Below are 19,996 nucleotides of genomic sequence, written 5' to 3' on the forward strand. Positions count from 1 at the left end.
TTAAAACAGGCTGCATTAAAGATATTCTGAAGGAACTGCTGAACTTGATTTAAACGTTAGAGAGCTCACCACAACTTCTGGCAAGTTATTTTGACAGTTGATTACCCTCACTTCAATACATACCCTGGATTTTTTTTAAACTGTAGTATTCAGTAAACATAATTTATGATTTCCAAGATTTATCTGAAGTGTCCAGAATGGTGGCTATATATAGACCACATATATTACTCCAGAGAAGGAGCCTAGATGTAAGAAGAAAAGTGTGATTTATACATATATATATGGAGAAATATAAATTCTAGTGCTCCTACTCTATATGTGGAAATTCAAACACACACTAAAACTTCATGGTGATGAAAGTAAAAGATTCAATGTATTTCAAATCAATATTTTTACACCTAATCAAGCAAAAAAGTAAAATATTAACCATCAATGCGGATAACCTCAAACATTACCATAATTTCACCAAAACAATCCCAAATTCTAATAAATATTTGTTAATAACAGTGTGAAGACATTATTACCTGCAGGATTACAGTTTTTGTAACCTACTCTGTTAAATTCACACGTAGAACAACTACCAGATAAGCAGGTTCTTAGGGAGTGTCTCAGGAATTAGTTGAAGACCCACCATTACACATAACAAGTCTCAACAAACATAAAATCACTGCTGAAGAAATGTGCAAACCACAGTACCCTGGAAATCCGCAAGGAGGACGGAAACAGATTGAAGAGGTTCAATCGATGGTGCATTTTCAGCCACAACCCCACTGAACCCAGCTCTCTAGAAGGCAATTGTAGAGGAACGAAGACTTGTCACACTTCCAGCCCAAGGAGATGTAGCCTGGAAAGCACCAGGTGAAAACCATTCACAGAGAGCCGACTAGAAAAGGTTATGAGCCTTGTTCAAAAATGCTAAAGGGGTAGGAAAAATAGGGCAGGACAAAGATCTGTCATGGTTTTGTGATTTTCAGATGCACACAGAGGAGAACTCCACTGCTGCAGAGAGCAGTGGCTGCATACTGTTACACACTGTGAAAAGGGACAATGAAGTCTCTGGAACAATCTCCATTAACACCAAAAATGTTGGAGTAAGAATGTTGTTGTTGTAAGAATGTGAAAAAAATTCTTACATCCACAGATTTAATTAATTTAATTAATTAATTTTATAAAAAATAGAGTTGAATGCAATAAAAAGTACCCGGGTCACTATTCCACTGATGAAATGTCATAACCCAGTAACTGGAAAAGTGAGAAAAAGCAATTTGTCTCTTTTATGAGACAGCAAGAAAAAAATATAATCTATACAAATATATGCAACTCTGGGATTGTTTAACAATCCAGAGCACCAGGTGTGAGAAAAGCATACAGAGTATCACATAAGCTTTAGATAAAACCACAAGTGTACTTAGGCAGCTTTGGCTAGGTTTACCGGTGAAATTCTACTTAAATCAATCTACCCAGAGGCTGAGAGTGAAGAAACTTTTTCATTTCTTTCCAAGTTTAGGTATTTGACATCTGGCATTGTTGCACTCATTTTCAAAGAACACACATAAGAAAATATATGGCTCAATTACAACTTCTCTTTCTAAAGAAAAGAACATAAAGACTAATAAGCTGTAAATGCTTGGGTTAGGAGAAGCATTAGAACCATTTGAGAGACAAAACACCAATATCAAATATCATTATCCCAACACAAGAAGGAGACAACAGAAAAAATTAGAGTTAAAACTATACAAATGAGATTAAAAACCTTCTGAAAAAATCCCCATTGGTCAGATGATTATTTTTAGTATGGGTGGGTTCACTCTTGCAAACACCAGGTCAAGCATGGATGCTTTAGTCAAGTTTAAATCACTACGTTTAGCATAGGGACATCAGCATTAGATTAAATGTTAATTGCCTGTGTAATGCAGAAGGTTATACTGCATTGCAAAATCCTTGTTTATTCTTCTAAATAGGGGAAGGAGTGTGTGAATGCTACCACCCGCATACCTTTTGGTTATTTTTCTGAGATTTTCTAAGAACAAACAATTGAAGAACCAATCATGTTGCTTCATCTCCTCTTTCGTTCCCCCCACAGTTATGAGAGAAAAAAGTAAGTAAAGACTTTCTTAAGTAGGTCATTATAGCACAAGCACAGAGTATGTGTAAATAAAGAGCCAAGAATTTTCCCCTTAGCTATCTGGAGAGAAATTTCAGTGATCAGTCCAAACATTGTTTTATCAGAGATGTGCCAGGAAAAACAGTAAAAATAAATTTAGCAGAAAATACAATAGCAACGACTTCCTAAGTAGGGTTTTAAAGTTTTTAGAAAACACGTAGCAATAAAATAGACTAATTCCATTCAGTCTGTTACACACAACAGAAGGAGCAAGCTAAGAAAGGATCACAGTGCTAGAACTAGGTGCAATGCTAGTTCTCTGTACTCTGGGAATGTGCCATAAATCTCAACCTTGGACTTCATAAAGGCTTAAATAAGATTACTTCTGCTGAATATTCATGCTGTAACTAGTTAAATTATAGCAGTACTACCTAAAGATTTCATAAATTAAATAAATGGAAAGACTCACAGGAAAAAAACACCAGCCTTGTCTACAAGGAGGTAAAGAGGTACTGTTCACAGGCAGACTGAACTAGAAGCATCTGACCACTCCTGACACCCTTAGCTCTAACTACTGCAGCAGAAGAAAATCAAGCACCTCTCTGTGGTGCAAAATACTTATACCTAATGTATATCTACAATGAAGAGAACTTTTAAAACCAGATCTTTCAGGCAGGATAATGACACCCCTTAACATGCCTCCATGTTATATTCCAGAGAGGAAAGGGCAGAACTTGGAGATCATTTCTTTCTGACTGGTTTTATTAACAGAGTCCATGAGGGAAACAAAATAAAGCACTTAATCCATTCTTATTTTCCACCCGTCTCTTCTTGCACTCACAAACCTCCAGAGCAAGCAGACTTATTTACTGCTCAGATAAAACAAGCCTGGCCACTTCAACAAGCATGAAAATAGATACCTGTGACCTCTGATCCCAGCTAGGTTTTCAGCAGAGACCTTCACAAGTCTGATTGCTGTGCAAAATAGGACTCTTCAAGTATAATGTGCCCACTGTGCCTACTACCAGTGAATAAATGGGGCCCCCTAAGTCCAAGATAATGGTGGTCATGAACTATCATAAAACCATTTTACATGTCAAAACAACTGTGGCTCTGCCCTGAGCATATCTGTGGCTTTTTCAGACCATGTCTTTTAGGGCTTTTTTCCCAGTCTTCAATGTTTTGTTAGCCTTCATGCCAAAACACAATGAGAACAGTAGTTCTGACCAATTTTTTTTAAGTGTGTATTTGAAATACATCTGTGAAAGTCTGTGACAAAGACAATGCTTTGAAGTGTAAAATGTGGAGGTATTGTGCTTAAACTAAACTATCGGAAAGACATGATTAGATATTAGCCAATACAAAAGGTGATGACAACTATCTCACAAATGAACACAAAACCTTTGGATGAAAGGGAAAAGGATGGGAACATCCTCAGAGTTATATAAGAGCCCTAATCCAGAAGAGTGTGGAGATGACTGTGTTTAAACAAACTGGGCTGCCACATTTGAGAGCAACTCCAAAATTCAGAACCTTGTTTTTATGTTTACTGCCACCAACTAACTGTTCTAACTTTGGTTTAAATCAATTTCAAATGAAATCTGAAAGCTTTTCTGTTAACTTGTGGAGTGCTCTTAGACAGTTCAAGGCCAATTCATTCCTGGCTGTAACAGGTTAAGCATGCACAACACAAATGGAAACCACCATGTGATTATTATCATCTGCAAAGATTCCAGGAACAGGTCAATTATATAAAAATAAGTATCAACTGGAAAGTCCTAAACATTTTGGAGTACAGAGTACAACTGAAAGCCTGCCTGGCCTATTTAGCCTCTTTTTTTTCCCTAAGTCCTGTGCATGATTTTACAGACATTGTGGATGTTCTTACTTAGAGGTGACGTAGAACTTTTCATTTTCTTCATGAAAATTCTAATAATTTTACTGAAAGAATAAGGAATAATCAGCTATAATGTACATATTAATAATGTATTAAATGATCCAGCTGCAAAAGGACTGAGCAAGAAAGAAGCATCAATATGACAACAACAACAAAAAAAACCCCTGTACCAGACATCCTGCAAACATGAAGTAAGAACAAACAGAACATCATCAGCTCTCCTAATAGCCATGGTGCCATGTTCTGAATTAAATATTATTGTGTTTTGATACATTATTATGCATAACTGGCAAATGATTTCTGACTTTACTAATTATAACCTTATTTGTACATCATGCTCACACTTTCTAGGTGGACAAAAAGATTGTTACACTTAACAAAGGGAGAAGAAATGTACTCTGTGATGCAGTTCACATAAAATATGGCAAACTGCAATACTTTCAGTGGCAGATTTGTGGCTAATTTTAGAAATTACACTTCTCAACCAATCTAGTTATTTAGAACTCTGATACTCAAACATTTAAATATTATCCACAATCTTCAGAATGACTTCTCAAACATACATGCATGAATATGTGTTAATTTTTTTTCCAATACAAAAACCTATATATAAAGTCCTAAACCACTCTTAGATATTTTAAAAGGGACTTTTGGCACAAATAATTTCTTTAGGCTCAGGAATATTATGGCTCCTACTAGAGAGGATGCGGACCCAAGGAGCTGCTCCCACAGCTGGTACCAGAGGCCTGTCTAGGTGAGTTCTGTTTCTGCCTATGGTAGAACTTATATTTGCATATTGTAAAAAACAGGTATATGTTAGACAGCCAGCAAGCAAGAGCTGATGTACCTGAATTAGAAGTAGCAGTGTGACATCTAGTGGGCTCTTTTTGGGACAGCAATAGGCTTATTCCTTTTTAGCAACTCATAAAGCTCACAGATCACAGAACACTCTGAGTTGAAACGGACCCACAAGGACCATCAACTCCAACTCTGAAGTGAATGGCCCATACAGGGATTGAATTCATGACCCTGGCACTATTAGCACCATGCTCTACCAACTGAAATAATAGGTTTCAAGAAATTGAATGAAAGAAGCAAAGAAGCTAATACAAGGAGCAAAGAAAACAGCCACAGACTATACAGGTGAGGAAAAAATATTTACAAAAGCCAGAGGTGGAGCAAGAAGTTTCATGTTCAAGAAGTTTTGTGGTATTGCTTTCAGAGTATACTCAAGTATGACTGACAGGATTTGAAAATATATCTCATATTGGCCACTTGGGGATATGTGTTGCAATATTTGAGGCATTTTGAACACACACCCCATGCTTCAACAGAAGCATTAACCAAAACAAGCACCAAGAGGAGACATTATGATTAGGAAAGTGACTTTTCTCCACTGAGTGTGACACACCTTTCACTTCCAGTATGCTGAAACTTGGGATTCCCCCAAATGCTAAAAACTCCATTGCACCATAGGTCGTAGTGGGGCACTTAAAAACGAGTAAATAAAACCTAAACTTTATTTTCCAGGAGTTGTTTATTTCCATGTCCCTTCTACTACATGAGTCACATGGAAACCAGCCCAAGACATTTCCGCAGAATTTGGCCAGTCTCATTTATTATGGAAATTACACATCAGCAAACGGAAATGAATTCTGGTAGTACTGCACTGGTGTCAACTCAGTTTAAGCACTAGCCTATGGAGAGAATAAACGCTATCTGCCTAGATCCTCAACAAATTCTGGAACCAAGAATGAGAGCCCTAATGGACATCTGGCACCTAATGGATGACAATCATAGAATCCAGACACCTGAAGCATCATTTCTATGCTCTGTATGCTGTTTTTGCGCCCAGAAATACTGTCCCTGAATCACCGGGCACTAACCAGCTGTGAGCTCATTTCTCACCCATCACCAGTGGTGGTGCTGCAGAGCATAATGCCTAAATCGCCAGGAATATCCCTTTCATAGCTGGATACCCATGGCACTTCTTCGGAAGAATAAGGCTTCACAGCAATTCCTTTCCATCTGCACCTGGGAGTTTTACAAGCCTTTGCTTACCATCCAGCTGGTACAGCAGAATCATAGCCTTTCAGAAGGTGAAGTAGCATAATAAATATACTGATTTATATGAAAACATATGTGCTGACACATAGGATTGCAAAAAGTGTTGTACAGAAAGAATCAGATGCCTTATTGCTGAACTTGTTCTTTGCTTCAGTCCTTTATACACAGTTCATTTTCATATTCTGGTTTCTGTCCAGCAAAAACAGAGACCTGAATCTTGACCCCACATTATTCAACAAAATAATTAAAAGAGCTTGCATGACTAGCTTTGGTTGTCATCAATCTGTTTTAAATTATCCAAGCTCTTGGTATTGAAGATCTTGAAATAAGGTATGTGGATGGTAAAGAAATAAAGATCAGCTGAGGAGTGATATGCAAAGTAAACAGCATTGGAAAAGTCTTTTTCAAGTCACAGGCACATATCACTGTTATCATCAGATATCTTTATATTGTAATTATATCTTTAGTTAAAGACCATCTTGGGAGCCATCTGACTGCAACATACCAGATCTAAGAAATTAATGTTATTACTGAAAAACTGCATTTCAGCTTTTGTTCTGTAAAGAACTCATGCCTGGGGAATGCACAAACTGTTGTATTTATAAATAAATGGATGTGGTAAGTTGTGTTATTGTACAGCATTGAATAAAAGCTGAGTGTTAGCCTCAAAAAATCTCAATATCAAAACCTCACTAGCTGTACCATCCACAATTAAGATTATCTTGTTTTAGGTCTTCAGTGATACTCTTACTGATGCCCAGGGAGTGATGAACAATTTGCACAACTCTGAACACAAGCCAAACAAAGAAGGGAATGAGTATGGACTAAAGGAGTTGGTCACCTCTGAACCATCTATCAAAGAAGTTGCAGCTGAGAGGGAAAAGTCTGGCAGACAGATAAAGCAGAAAACCTGAAGTAGCTCAAACTGGATGACTAAAATCTATAGAAAATTTTGTTCTCCATATTCTCTGTATCTATAAAGCAACAGAAGTGTCTTCCCCTTGCCCCCATCCTTTCAAGTACATTATGTGATCAATCCAGCATAAAACTTTGTTATGAAAGGAAATCCTGTACAAAATACTTGGCTGCAGAACTGAGCATAAGTAATGTCCAGTAAGTAAAAAGTGAAAGGGTGGCATCAAAGACAAAAAAAAGTAGCAGCACACAGAAGCACCATTCCTTTGGGCACCAAGTCAGGCATTATATTATAGACATCTGGTCTGTATTATAAGTATTCTTCCACTGTTTAAAATCATGCCTCTTGTCAAGTACTGCAATTAAAAGGGTGAGGAGATTATTTCTTGGCCTTCCTTAAGCAGTATACTTATTCTGAAATTTTTATCCCCTCAGCTGTGCTAAGTAAACACCTCAAGAAAATTGAACTTTACATTTTAACTCCCTTTTTCCTCCCTAGCTTTATTGCAGTTGTCAGGAAAGCGTGACACCTTAGCATACCAGTACCAAGCTCAGAGCCACTACACCAGATGGGAATGTAATTGGCAGCACAATCCAGCTCAAGGCTTTCAGTTCAGGGTGACCAAATTACCACATCATGTGTGAGCTCATGTCAGGGTTAAATGTACCCAGACTTAGAAGGAACAGAAGTAGAGCAGATGGGCCAACAGAAAGTCTGTGACTTGTCATGGGTTTATGCTAGCCTTAGCTCACTGTGAGGAAGCATGGCACACATAATAAATGTAACTGGTGACCAGAGTTTAATGCAGTAATACTATTACTGTAGCTCCATTCTGAATTCTTTGTTAAAATCCTACTACAAAGAATCCAGAAAAAGCTATGGAATGAAAACTGTGCACATCATTTTCCCGTTCTAAACAAAGTTATTTTACCTAGGCCTTTTCTTAGAAAAACAGTGAATTATCTCAAAAAAAAAAAAATTAAGGCAATAGTATTAGCATCCTCTGTTGCTTGACTTCAATTTTCCCACTAGAGGGATGACACACTCTTTGAGATCTGCAAAATCAGAAACTATTTATTCCACACAGATCAGATTTCTTACTGGTGCGTTTGTAATATGATGAATTTATGGAAACTTAAAAGGTTACCACAGCTCAGTAGCCCTTCAGAAAGCAGATGTATACTCATTAATCTCCTCAAACAGCCTTCCTTTACAGCCTTCATTCCTTATACCAGATAAGGAAAAAGCAAATGCACCAGTGCAAACAAAATGCCTACCCAACAATCCATTTAAAACACATCTCTTGGTTATATGTGTCTCCAAGCTCTTTTGCTCATATATGTTTAAACATAAATAATCTTGCAAATGCTAACTACTGAGTGCAGTGCATTTGGGCCCCTCACTGCAAGGACACTGAGGTGGTGGGGCGAGATCAGAGAAAGGCAACAGAGTTGATGAAGGGTCTGGAACACAAGTCTGACGAAGAGAAGCTGAGGGACCTGGGGTGATTAGCCTGGAGGAGGCTGAAAAGGGACAGTATAACTCTCTACAACCACCTGAAAAAATGTTGGAATGAGGTAGGGGTCAGCCTCTCCTTGCAAGCAACAAAAGAGGAAATGGACTCAAGTTGTGCCAGGGGAGGTTTTTGGATGTTTGGAGAAATGTCTTTATTGAAAGCATTGTTGAGCTTTGGAACAGGCTGCCCAAGGAAGTGGCTGAATCACCATCCCTGGGGATATTAAAAGACCTGTATATGGGACTGAGGGACATGGTTTAGTGGTGGGCCTGGCAGTGCTGGGTTAACAGGTGGTCTCAATGTTCTAAGAGATCTTTTCCAGCCTAAACTCCATGATTTGCTGAGTCCCACGAGTCTCAGTAGAAGTACCGAAAATGGAAGATGTTCAGATATTTACACTGAGTTAAAGTACAGAAAAATAAAAATTATGAAACACATCTTCCTTTTCTATACAGCCGCAGCTGTACAGCTTAATGTCTTTATTGACCAACTGGTATAAATCATGCCTGGTTTTGTCTCACTGAAGCAATCAAAAATTCATTGTTATTAAGTTACTGGCAATACATATATACTATTTGACATTTTATCAATGTCAAATTGATATCAACTCTTCAAATCTTATCACTTACATTCTTTACCACTTATTTTCAATCTTCTCAGCCTTTAATATTTTTATCACTGTTACTAGGTCCTATTTTAATTAGGAGGGCTTTTTGCCCAGACATTAATATATGTACTCTAACAAAGTTCACACAGAGCCTGCAATAACCTGCCCTGCACGTGATTAAGTCTGGTCAAAACAACTATTTGACCACCACACAGCTTGATATCAACACATTTAGTTAAATACCCTTGTGAGATAGGTATTGCTTAAGCCAAGAAACTGTACAGGGTCATTACTTTGTTTCTCAGCTGTTTCATAGCTTCATATATGCTATTCTGTGTGATGAAGGTATTAAATAATTATTTGTCTCATTTGGCAACTCTACTGGTTATTAAATTACACAGAACACCAGTTTTGTTTTCATGTCATTGGCAATTGTTAGCAGCTACAAGGTGCACTTAGTGCTGAAGTAATAAAATATATTCTATGTAGATAATGTCTGAAAGTTCTGTTTACTGGATGACTTAGAAGCTGAGTGACACACTTTAAATTAAAAATTACTTTAAATGGAAGTTTAAATGGAAAGTTTACTATAAATTAGCATAGGCCAGCCCAGAGCAAGCCGCGGCCGTTCGGCTGATGCCGCTCCCGGGGTGTTGGGCGGCCAGCGGCAGAACACCCCGGGCCGTGCCGGGCAGCGCCGCCAGCCGGGAGAGGCTGCGGCATCAAAGCTCTCCCGGGAATCCCCAAACGCGGAGCGGGCCCGAGGGAACGCAAAAGGGCGCCCTCGCCTACGGCAGAATTTGGAGCTACGTAATTCAAAAGGAATTATGCAGCCTGTTCTCTGCCTTTGGGAGCAGTGACGGGTGGTCCGATTCTGAAGAAAAAGCCACGGTACGAACAGAGAACACGTAAAGATGCGGTTTTGGATACATGGCACAGATGCTCGAACTGCTGAGTCTATGAGCCTTGCGGTCTTTTGATAAACCAGTCGGTGTCCATGGGATGCTACACCGGTGGTTCTGAAATAACCCGGTATCAACTCAACCGATTCACCGGTGAACATGTCGGGAGCTTTCCTGTCACCTTAGCGGGTCACAGCCGCCACAGAACACCGTTTTCCCGGCACCGGCAGTCCCGGGATGCGCCAGGGGCCGGCTCCACCTCCGCTGCCCGCGGCCGCTGGCTCTGGGGCGCAGCCTCCTCCTCCTCAGCGGTTCCGTCTCCGGGCGCTGCCTGCCGCTGCTGGCCGGGAGCCGCCGGCGATGTGAGCCCGCAGCCCTTGGCCGGCAGCCCCGCTCCGAGCCCGGCGCCCGCAGCGCTCCCGCCCGCCCCCGCCCTGACAGGCCCCGGGCAGCGCCGCACCGCACCCCGCCCTGCTGCGCGGGGAAATGCTGCCGCGGGGCCTCGGGCTGTACCACCCTGCCGGAGGGGGAACGCGCAGGGGACGAGACCGGACGGGGCGGTCCCTCACCTCCCGACGGCACCGCCCGGCACCGCCCGCTGCCCTGGTGACGGAAGGTTCGCCGCTTGCCCCGCCCGGGCGGCGGCGGGACGCGGGCTCCGGGAGGGGCCGGGGCTGGAAGTCGCCGCCCTCCCTCAGTATCCGGGTGGTTGCTCCCGGACGCGGCCGGACCGCCGGAGCCGTGCCAGGCGAAGATGGCGTATCCCGGGCAGCCGGCACCCGGCGGGTTCTGCCAGGGCGGGGTGAGCGGGGCCGGGCCCGCGGGGGGATGTGGCCGGCGGCCGGGGGCGAGCGGCGGGAGCCGGGCCAGGCGGGGTCTGCCCGGCTCCGGCCGCCGCTCCCGCCGGGAGGGGCCGCAGCGCCAGCTCGGGGCTGCGCCGGCGGGAGAGGGGAGGGAGGAGGCGCCTCCCGCTGCCGCTGCCGGGGAGAGAGTCGGTGCTGAGCGTGTCATTCCAGAGTTTTCACTTAAGAATCAGTTTTGTTTAAGGGTTTTCACACTTATTGCGTGTTCTTTCATGTGTTTGCCCTAGACATCTGTTTTGCTCAACTTTTCTGAAGAGGAAAAAAAAAATTGCAGTGGCTTAGCATTTCTTCAGCGCGCCGTTTTCTGCTAAGGGTAGAATAAAATGAAACCTTGGTGAGATAGACCAGGCTAGATCTAGATCAGTCGAATGCTCCTGTGTAAGATTTTACACTGATCTGCTTACATTACAATATATTTTTATGTCAATACTGAAATTGAGAGTTGTTTTGGGGGATTTTTTTTCATGAGGAGTTTTGATTTTGGTTGGTTTGATTTTTTTTTTTTAAGGCGTGGTGTGTACATAAAAATGTAAATTGATAAGTACAGATCCTTAACTGAATCATTGATTTAAAATTAATTTTCTTTCTTGTTTCCAAAGTATGGAGGAGCTCCAGGAGGACCAGCATTCCCTGGACAAGCTCAGGATCCTTTATATGGTTATTTTGCTGCAGTAGGAGGGCAGGTAAACTTTTAAAATGTTATTTACTTCTTGGATTATTTTTTCTTCATGGGGAATACTCCTGGAAGAAGAAATGCCTAGTATTTGCAGTGAGAAAAACTGATATTTCTAGTTAAAAAAAAACAAATCCATAATTGTTTTACTTAGCTTAATTGCTGTGTATAGCTGTATTGGTCTATGTTATAGCTGTATACATACAGGAACTATACAATTTGAGTAATGCTGTTAGTTTCTATATTGTTTGTGTAAATACATACCTACACAAACACAGGCATGTATGCCTCTCTTTCCTGTGTAGGTATATGCAGGGAATATATAGGTGCATGAAGTTTTGTCACTGAATTGTGACTCAGCTCTGGGCTGGTGAATGCTGCCAGGTTTAGGAGAAAGAAAAGAGAAACAGTGGAAGGTGTGACTGTGGAGATGGCCTGGTTAAGAGCAGGAAATGATAACAGGAAAGAGGTCATTACACGATCTTAATAGACTCACAAATGGAAAAGCAGTCATGGCTTGTGCCAGCATCTGGGTTTATTGGTAACAGGGTGATTATTCTTCTACAGGAAAGGCTTTCACAACATTTTTTTTTCCTTCCCTATCATTCTGCACTGCATTTTTAATTTCTTTCCTGTAATTTTGTGGCATATATTGGTTTTGTATTACCACGCCTGTTACTAGAAATAAGTGCTTTTTGAACTGTACTCCAGAGTTTAGGAGCAATTAAGTTAGGTTTATTGAGCGGAAGTTCTGTGTTTGTTGGGCATATACAGCCATTTATTGCACACTTGTAGGGTGTGGGCAAATCTAAAACTCTGCTCTTGAGTCTGCTGTCCTCAGGTAGATGCAACCACAACATGAAAATTTAAATTCAGCAATGCTAGCTGATGTTCAGATTCCCACCATAACTTGGATTAGTTTTGTTCTCTATGTTACTCTTTTGAATTAATAATGCATCTTGCAGTCTATATCTTACTTCCTTCTAACTGCTTATGAAAATAATTAGACTGTGTGTTTTTGTAATAAAGGAGAACACTGGAATGACCTCTGTGTACTGGGGCCTTTCTGAGAAGGTGGAGCCCAGGGCTGAGTTCTGCTGAATGTGCTGACACTTTGCCAGCTGAGATGTGTCTGCGTGCAGGTGCCTCCTGGATGTGTGCCAGGAGTCAGCAGTGGAGCCAGTAACTGATGCTGGACAAGTGAACAAGCTCCTGTTGTAAAGAGAAAGGGAGGGAGCAGCAAACAGGATACATCACTGTGGAGAAGAGGTGGCAGGAGCTGGATCTCAGCAAAACATAGACCATGCCCAGCTTTTTCAAGTGGGGCATGGATACTGGAAGCTGGGGAACCAATGGGTGGATGGATATGATTAAGTTAGCACTTAAGAATACTTAGACCATGCCCAGCTTTCTCAAGTGGGACATGGATACTGGAAGCTGGGGAACCAATGGGTGGATGGATATGATTAAGTTAGCACTTAAGAATACTTAAGTTAATACTCTGAAGTGCTTTCTACTTGCAGAAATCATTTCTTACTGAAATGAACTCAGTAGCTTTTTAAGTTATCCTTGGAATCTGAGGTGTGTGTTTCTGGTGCCAGTGGCTGTGCAGAAGTAAAAACCCTGTAAGGAGACAGTGAAATGTAACAGATAAATTATCAGTTGCTTTTATGGCCACCCATGCAACTGTGTAATAAGCCACATCTCAGTTATCCATCTGTACTTACTGTAGAATTAGTATGTTGTGGTAATGGTTTGCTGCTGTGTTGTTTTCATACTATATAATATTCAGTGTTTTATCTGAGCTTTCTTTGAAGTAGTTTACAACAGGGATCTTGTCTTTGACTTGATGAATTAGTTTGCTTTGTTTACAGAAGAAAGTCAAAAGTATTGTTTCAAATCTTTATTCAATTGAGTCTGTCTTTGTAGGAAGTAATAATTTATTTTTTAGCCTGTTTGCAAAGCCCATATGCATTGTCTAGTTTAACCTGCTTATGTTCTACTGAAAAAGCCAAAAAAGACAAGCATATTTTTGATAATGTTAATCTTGATTACAGTCATGCTTTTCTGTCTTCCTCTGTTTTAAAGTTATGCAGTTCCTATCTTTATTTCAGAAGGTACAAGGTCTTTGAAGAGATTACTTAATGGCTATTTCAAATCTCTTCAAATGTAAAATATTAAATACATCTGTATAATTAGACTGATGGAGTAGATAGGAAGCAAATTTGAGTTTATCTGCCAGTAACTTTATATAGAATCAAAACATTGTTGCCTTTTTTTCCAGATCCTGTCAAATATCATTTAACATAGAACTACTATTTGTCTTGTAATCAATGATACTTCATTTCTGAAAGTTATCAGGCTGTGCTGTTCCCACCCTATCATTCAGTAGCATATCTCTATTATTGAAAAAAAGAGTTTTCAAAAGTGGGTTTAAAAACATAAGGAAAATGCTGTAGCAAACAGAATCATAGAATATGCTGAGCTGGAAGGGGCCCACAAGGATCACTGAGTCCAAGTCCTGACCCTGCTAAAGATGCCCCAAGACTCAAACCAAGTGCCCAATGTGTTGTCCAAATACTTCTTGAACTCTGTCAGGCTTGGTGCTGTGATCCCTTCACTGGGAAGCCATTCCAGTGATCAACCACTCTCTGGGCAAAAAACCTATTCCTGATAGCCAACTTAAACCTCCCCTGACTTGGCTTTTCATCTTCTAATGCTTTGCAGAAGTGTCATCATTTTCTTATGTCTACAGACATAATGTTCCATTCCTGAATGAGGTTAAATTGAACTCTGTGTGAACCAAACTTCATCTTGGGGATGTGATGAATAAAACTTAGAATTCCACCTCCACTTCTGGCAGCTCATTGCTTCCCATGAATTGGCAGTTGTTTTCTCTATTTGGCCCTGAGCAGGATTTGTTGGAAGTCAGGCTTTTTCCAAGCCATGTGGATATGTATCTTTTCAGAGTTTGTTTTGTTTTTCGTTCAAAGTTCTTTGCTTTGTACGTTTGCTTTTTCTACTAGCAACTTAATATTTTTAAAAAACAGGAATTTATATGTTTGTGAGTTAATGAGGCTGTCTTGAGAAGCATAACTAATTGAATGCCACTGGAAAGGGAGTGGGTACTGGGAATAAGCAGCCTGGGAGAGGGTATTAATAGCTGATACATCTTCTGTTATCGAAAGGATGGACAAATAGATGCTGATGAGCTACAGAGATGTCTCACCCAGTCAGGGATTGCAGGATCATATAAACGTAAGTTAATGATTTGAATAAACAAGCAAATCTAAAGCACACTAATTCTTCTTCCCTAGAAAATGTGTAGTTGTGCCTTCTGCAGAGCTGGGGTTTTTTCTTTGCATGGCAAATGGGTTTTCTTTCCGTATCTTGGACATGTAAATTCTCTATATTCAGTTCTGTGTGCCAAGGATTTGCCTTCTCAGCCTCCTTCTCAGTTCCCCACTCTGCTGGGCTGTGGAGTTGAAGTGGTTTGTTTTGTAACGGACAGACAGTTCTTAAAAAGATGCTTTGCTTTGGTTTGAACTTTGAAGCTTTGATATTGACCAAAATCTGTGGCAGGACTCCTCTGCTGGGATGCCTCCTGTTCAGTTTACAGCCTCTGTGAGTGAAACTGGCTTGCTCAAGTGCTGTCTCTTGTTGGGGGGGGGGAATATAAATGACCACTTTGAAACCCAAAACTGTTGTGGATTAAGATAAGAGCAAGTTAATTTTAAATATAACTTGAATTGCCTCCAAATTGTCTGCTTTCAGTTTTTCTAACAAGTAATGGCTCATACTTGGATGAAAAATATGGTATGGCTGTATACAGGGGAACCAATTACATAATAGTTTATACAATTTAAATTTATAATAAATCTGAAATTTTATGTTTAGATAAAACTGAAGAATATGCTCTTAACATAATTTATTTTTCCTTTTTCTAATTTTAACAGCTTTCAACTTAGAGACATGCAGACTTATGATCTCAATGCTGGATGTATCCTTTAGTATGAAATGTAAACATTTTTGCATTATGTAAGCAAAAATGAGAGACAGCCTAAACATTTGGGAAATGCTTTGTAGTTTCCATTCAGCCTTTACTTGAGAAGTCTTGTGATCAGTGTGATTGGGAAGTTACAAAACTCCATTCTCACTAATTTTAACAAATGAAGAAATAATGTATAAATGAGGCTCTTGGTGACCAGTCATTTTATAGCAATTGGTACTGCTCTAAGCCTGGGGAGCTCTGGCTGTTTCTCCACTGAATGTATGAACAGTCAGGTCTGGTGGCCCAGAATAAAGTATTGTGCAAATCACTTATTGTACTTTTCAAATAGGACACCTTTCCAATTTCTCATCCATCCTAATGAATTTCAAGCATTTGTAATACACAGCCTGAATACAATCTAAATCTTGTTCCATTAATGAATTCGCTTTGACCATCTAATGGAATGGTGTGTGGGCATTCAGCAGCAGGACCTGTGGAAAACTTAGATATACTGTGTAAGGTTGGAATCTTTGGAGGTTTGTTAGCCAAAACTTAAGTTAAAAGTTCTTCTGCTTGAAAAGAAAAAAGCGCAAATTAAACTGGAAGGGGTCTTAACTCATCTTGAACAAGCTACTTAGAATACAAGAGAACTAATATTATAACAGTTTATTCTTTGGCATCTATTTTTATTTCAGCTATGTATTTAATTGGTTACAATTATGTAGCAGCAGGTTAAAGGGAAGTGTGTCAAGTAAAGTAGAATTCACAAGGAGCAAATGGGTTTAGCAGGTTTCACTGGGAAGAAGTGTAGACAGCAGGTTCTCTGACCTTTGGTTTTGGATAGTATTACCTCCATCTGTGCTGGGGGATGCTTTAGTTAGTGTTCTACAAGAGAAATTAATAATAGTAAAATTATATTATTATTGGCCTTCAAGTAAGAGTTTTTAACTAAAGAGGTCTTTTTTGTTTGTTTGTTTGTTTTTTGTTTGTCACTTTTTGTTGGTGGTTTTGTTTAGCTAAGAAATGTTTTTCTTAGCTTTGTAATCAGAGGGATATGTCTGGCACACTGGGATTTAATGAGTTTAAAGAACTCTGGGCTGTGGTCAATGGCTGGAAGCAGCACTTTGTAAGTTTTGACAGTGATGGAAGTGGCACAGTGGATCGCCAGGAACTGGAGAAAGCCTTGATGACTATGGGTAAGTTGTGAAATGTTCTTGCTTCTGACACTGACTTACACCATTTCCCAGTTATCATCCTGCAGTAACTAACACATGATATTTCCAATGAAAAGATGCTGTATTCTGTTAACTTACCTGTCTTTTCAAAATAAGACTTTTTATTTTCAAATAGGATTTAGACTGAGCCCACAGGCTGTGACTGCAATCACAAAGCGATACAGCACTCAAGGAAAGATTGCATTTGATGATTACATTGCCTGCTGTGTGAAACTCCGAGCTCTCACTGGTATGCTGGATTATAGCCTTGTTACTGTCATCCCCATAATATATTTTTATCTCATAAAACCTGTTTGCTCACTATCTCAAGTTCAACTTTGGCATACTACAAAAGAGATTTCTATCAGTAGTCTACAAACAATTACAGATCAGCATTTTTTTTAATTCCCATAAAAAAAGGACTTTATACTAATGCAGGGTTTACTTCAGAGACTGGAAGGGTCATGATATCAAAACTGGGAAACTTTTTTTATCAACAGAATATAAAGGGTTGTATATGATAAACACAAAAATTTAGAATGGGAAATAAGGTCTTGGAATGAATTGCAATATTCTTCATCACGTTCTCCTTCATATGACTTGGGAAATTTTAGGAAAGTATTATACACTTTAAAAAATTGTTTATTTGTAATTCTTCTTACCTGGTTTCTGTTTTCTTAATGATTTTTTGCAGAATGCTTTAGAAGACGGGATACAACTCAGCAGGGTTTTGTGAACTTCCACTATGATGATGTAAGTAAATTTTAAGGAATCTATTAAAATTCCAGGGTAAAACAAAAGAAAAACTTAAGACAGTCAGTAATGATTTGAGTTTGTGCCTTCCATACACATACAGTGGGAATGTGGAAGTTCTAGGGCATGTTGAATATTGTTTGAAAACGCTTTTGTGTATTTTACAGAGTTCTATAAAATGTTGTGTACCTTTTCCTGAACTAACCAGTGTGGTTCAAGGAGATCAAAGAAGCTCCATCACTTGCTAGCATCACTTTCTGTGACTTTCTGTTTTTTTATTTTCTGTTTTAAAGTTTGGTAGGCATTTTTCCTGGGAAGGGTTGGTGGAGGTCTGGTGGACGAATCACACTCAGGCTTCTGGGTCTTGGCTTCCTAGCCACATCTGTGCAGCAAAAAGAGAAAACTAGATTCGAGTCATCCTGGGTTTGGGAGTTTTTTTGGAGTGGGGTGGGGGAGGACCATGTGTGCTAGTTTTTATTTTTGTTGTTGTTGGTATCATTAAGGAGATGCTTTGATTTAATTAACTATTGGCTTATTTTCACATGTATTTTAAAGCTTTACATACATGGGCTGAATTTCTTTACAGAAAAGTGTAGTGATAGTGAGTATTGTAGGAGAAAAAGTAAAAACCCGTTCTCTGTCATACATCTAATAGGTGCTTATTCTCTTTTCAGTTCATACAGTGTGTTATGAGCATCTAAATGAAAAGGAAGCAAGCCATGGATGATTATGATTTAACATTCCAGTTTTATGAGCATCTTAATCAAAAGGAAGCAAGCTGTGGATGATCATGATTTAACATTCCAGTATGTGTTTTGCTTTGCCAAGTTCTCCAATGATTGTGTATCTCAACATTGGAAATTGAATATTTTATGAAGGCATCCCTTTCCACACATTTTTTAGTCTTGATAATGAATATGAATTACTCATGTACTGTTGCCTTTAACTTCAAATCTGTGATTATTAAAGCTGCTTTTATTTTCATAAACTTGCAATTCACTTTGTATAACTCAGATCGTGCAAATGGTAAGATTTGCAGTCATGTGTCTACTTTTTTTCCCATGATTCACTAAAATCAATTTCTGGAGTGCAACTTAGCTTTTTCTGACTTAAACAGTAATGTGTATGACTTAAGAGGATACATATTTTCTTGTCTTTGACAACCTAAGACACATGTACAAACTAAAAGGGATTTTGGAATGGTCATTTTGTACTGGTCTGTTAAAACATCAGTAAGTTTTGGTTACTTACTTTGCTAGCTCTTTTGAAGAGGAAGCCTGTGACAGCATGCACTGAGTGTAAGACTACCTGCTAGAACTTCTTCTAAGCAGGGATGCAACAAAACATAGCAGAAAACTCTTCTAGCCTTGTGCCCTGGTAACAGGGGCTTTGTTCTTGTAAGATTCTTGCTTTGTTTGTGTCACTACATAAAACACTTTTAAACATACAAGAGCTGTGCTGTGTCAGTTTGTGCATTAACTCTCCCTTCACAGGCAGACAGACTTCAGTTACAGGTAAATAAATGTTTCAATCTCCTCCACTTTAACCCCTGGCAAGTGGCCTTCATGCCTCAGTATGCCAGCTAACACACAAGGGCCAAAACCCACTTGGAAAAAATTAGGTTACTCTTTCAGATCACAGCAGTAGTTACAAATGAAAGCAGATACAGACAGGCAAGGCTTAGTTGCCTGAGGCTCTTCAGGGGGAAAAAATGGGATCTTTGTTTGGTGGGGATTTTCGTGTTGCTTTTGTTGTAGGGATTTTTGAGGGGAAGATGGACATTGTATGGAAAGAGGGAACAGCACAACTGTACAGAGGTAGTACAAACTTTTTTCCAATAAAATAAGTTAATGAAATTTTTCTTAATTTTGGTCACTTTGCCTATCACGGAGGAGTGATATGTGTTGTTTTGCTGTTTGTGAATACAACGCTAGAACAATGTTAAAAGATGTATATTTCTTAAATAAATAGTTTAGGGCAGTTTTGGGAAGGAACCTTTGCATTAAGGAGTGAAAGCAAAACTACACATATGTGCATATATATAGACACATACAAATGTAAATCATTGGACAAACGAGGCCCTCAGAGCAGGCATCTCACTCAGAGATACTGTATTGTACTCTGCTTTGTGGAGGTGTTTGTTAAATCCAGCACTTCAGTTTCTGGGCTGTAAATTCAAATCAGGCTCATCTTCCCTAAAGAAGCAACTTGTACTTACTGCTTAAATTTAGAATCCTTTGGGTATTGCTTGTAGTTTCATTACAGAAGCTAGTTCTCTTTCTACCCTCATAATGAATTTCAAAGGCAGAGACAGCATTATACATTCACATTCTGATAGCACGTTGTCCTGTTGCACATGAAGTTGGGAAACAGATGGAATACTACTGGAAGTATTTCTAATGGAAAGACCAAAATCCACAAAGGTTTCTCTGAGTGTAGCAGCCAACATCAGTTCTGCTGCAGTTCAAACCTTTGACAGCTGACGAGGTTAGT

The 19,996-nt window shown here is 39.6% G+C and overlaps 1 protein-coding gene across 1 annotated transcript; it reads left to right on the forward strand.

The window, feature by feature from the left end:
• The first annotated feature begins 10,608 nt into the window (after positions 1–10,608).
• SRI (sorcin) lies at positions 10,609–18,950 on the forward strand. The gene is made up of 8 exons (XM_039711745.1): positions 10,609–10,811; positions 11,472–11,555; positions 14,734–14,803; positions 15,502–15,545; positions 16,585–16,732; positions 16,887–17,000; positions 17,445–17,503; positions 18,178–18,950. The coding sequence occupies exons 1-8, from the start codon at positions 10,764–10,766 to the stop codon at positions 18,202–18,204; spliced, it is 594 nt and encodes a 197-aa protein (XP_039567679.1). The 5' UTR covers positions 10,609–10,763; the 3' UTR covers positions 18,205–18,950.
• Positions 18,951–19,996: the final 1,046 nt, after the last annotated feature.

The sequence above is a fragment of the Passer montanus genome, unplaced genomic scaffold, assembly GCF_014805655.1.
Source record: "Passer montanus isolate IOZ18808 unplaced genomic scaffold, ASM1480565v1 scaffold10, whole genome shotgun sequence".
Lineage (NCBI taxonomy): Eukaryota > Metazoa > Chordata > Aves > Passeriformes > Passeridae > Passer > Passer montanus.

Coding starts and splice junctions, on each gene's coding strand:
- SRI (XM_039711745.1), top strand. CDS start 10,764: ATGGCGTATCCCGGGCAGCCGGCACCCGGCGGGTTCTGCCAGGGCGGG. Junction 10,812..11,471: donor GCGGGTTCTGCCAGGGCGGG/GTGAGCGGGGCC, acceptor TTGTTTCCAAAG/TATGGAGGAGCTCCAGGAGG. Junction 17,001..17,444: donor GAAACTCCGAGCTCTCACTG/GTATGCTGGATT, acceptor GATTTTTTGCAG/AATGCTTTAGAAGACGGGAT.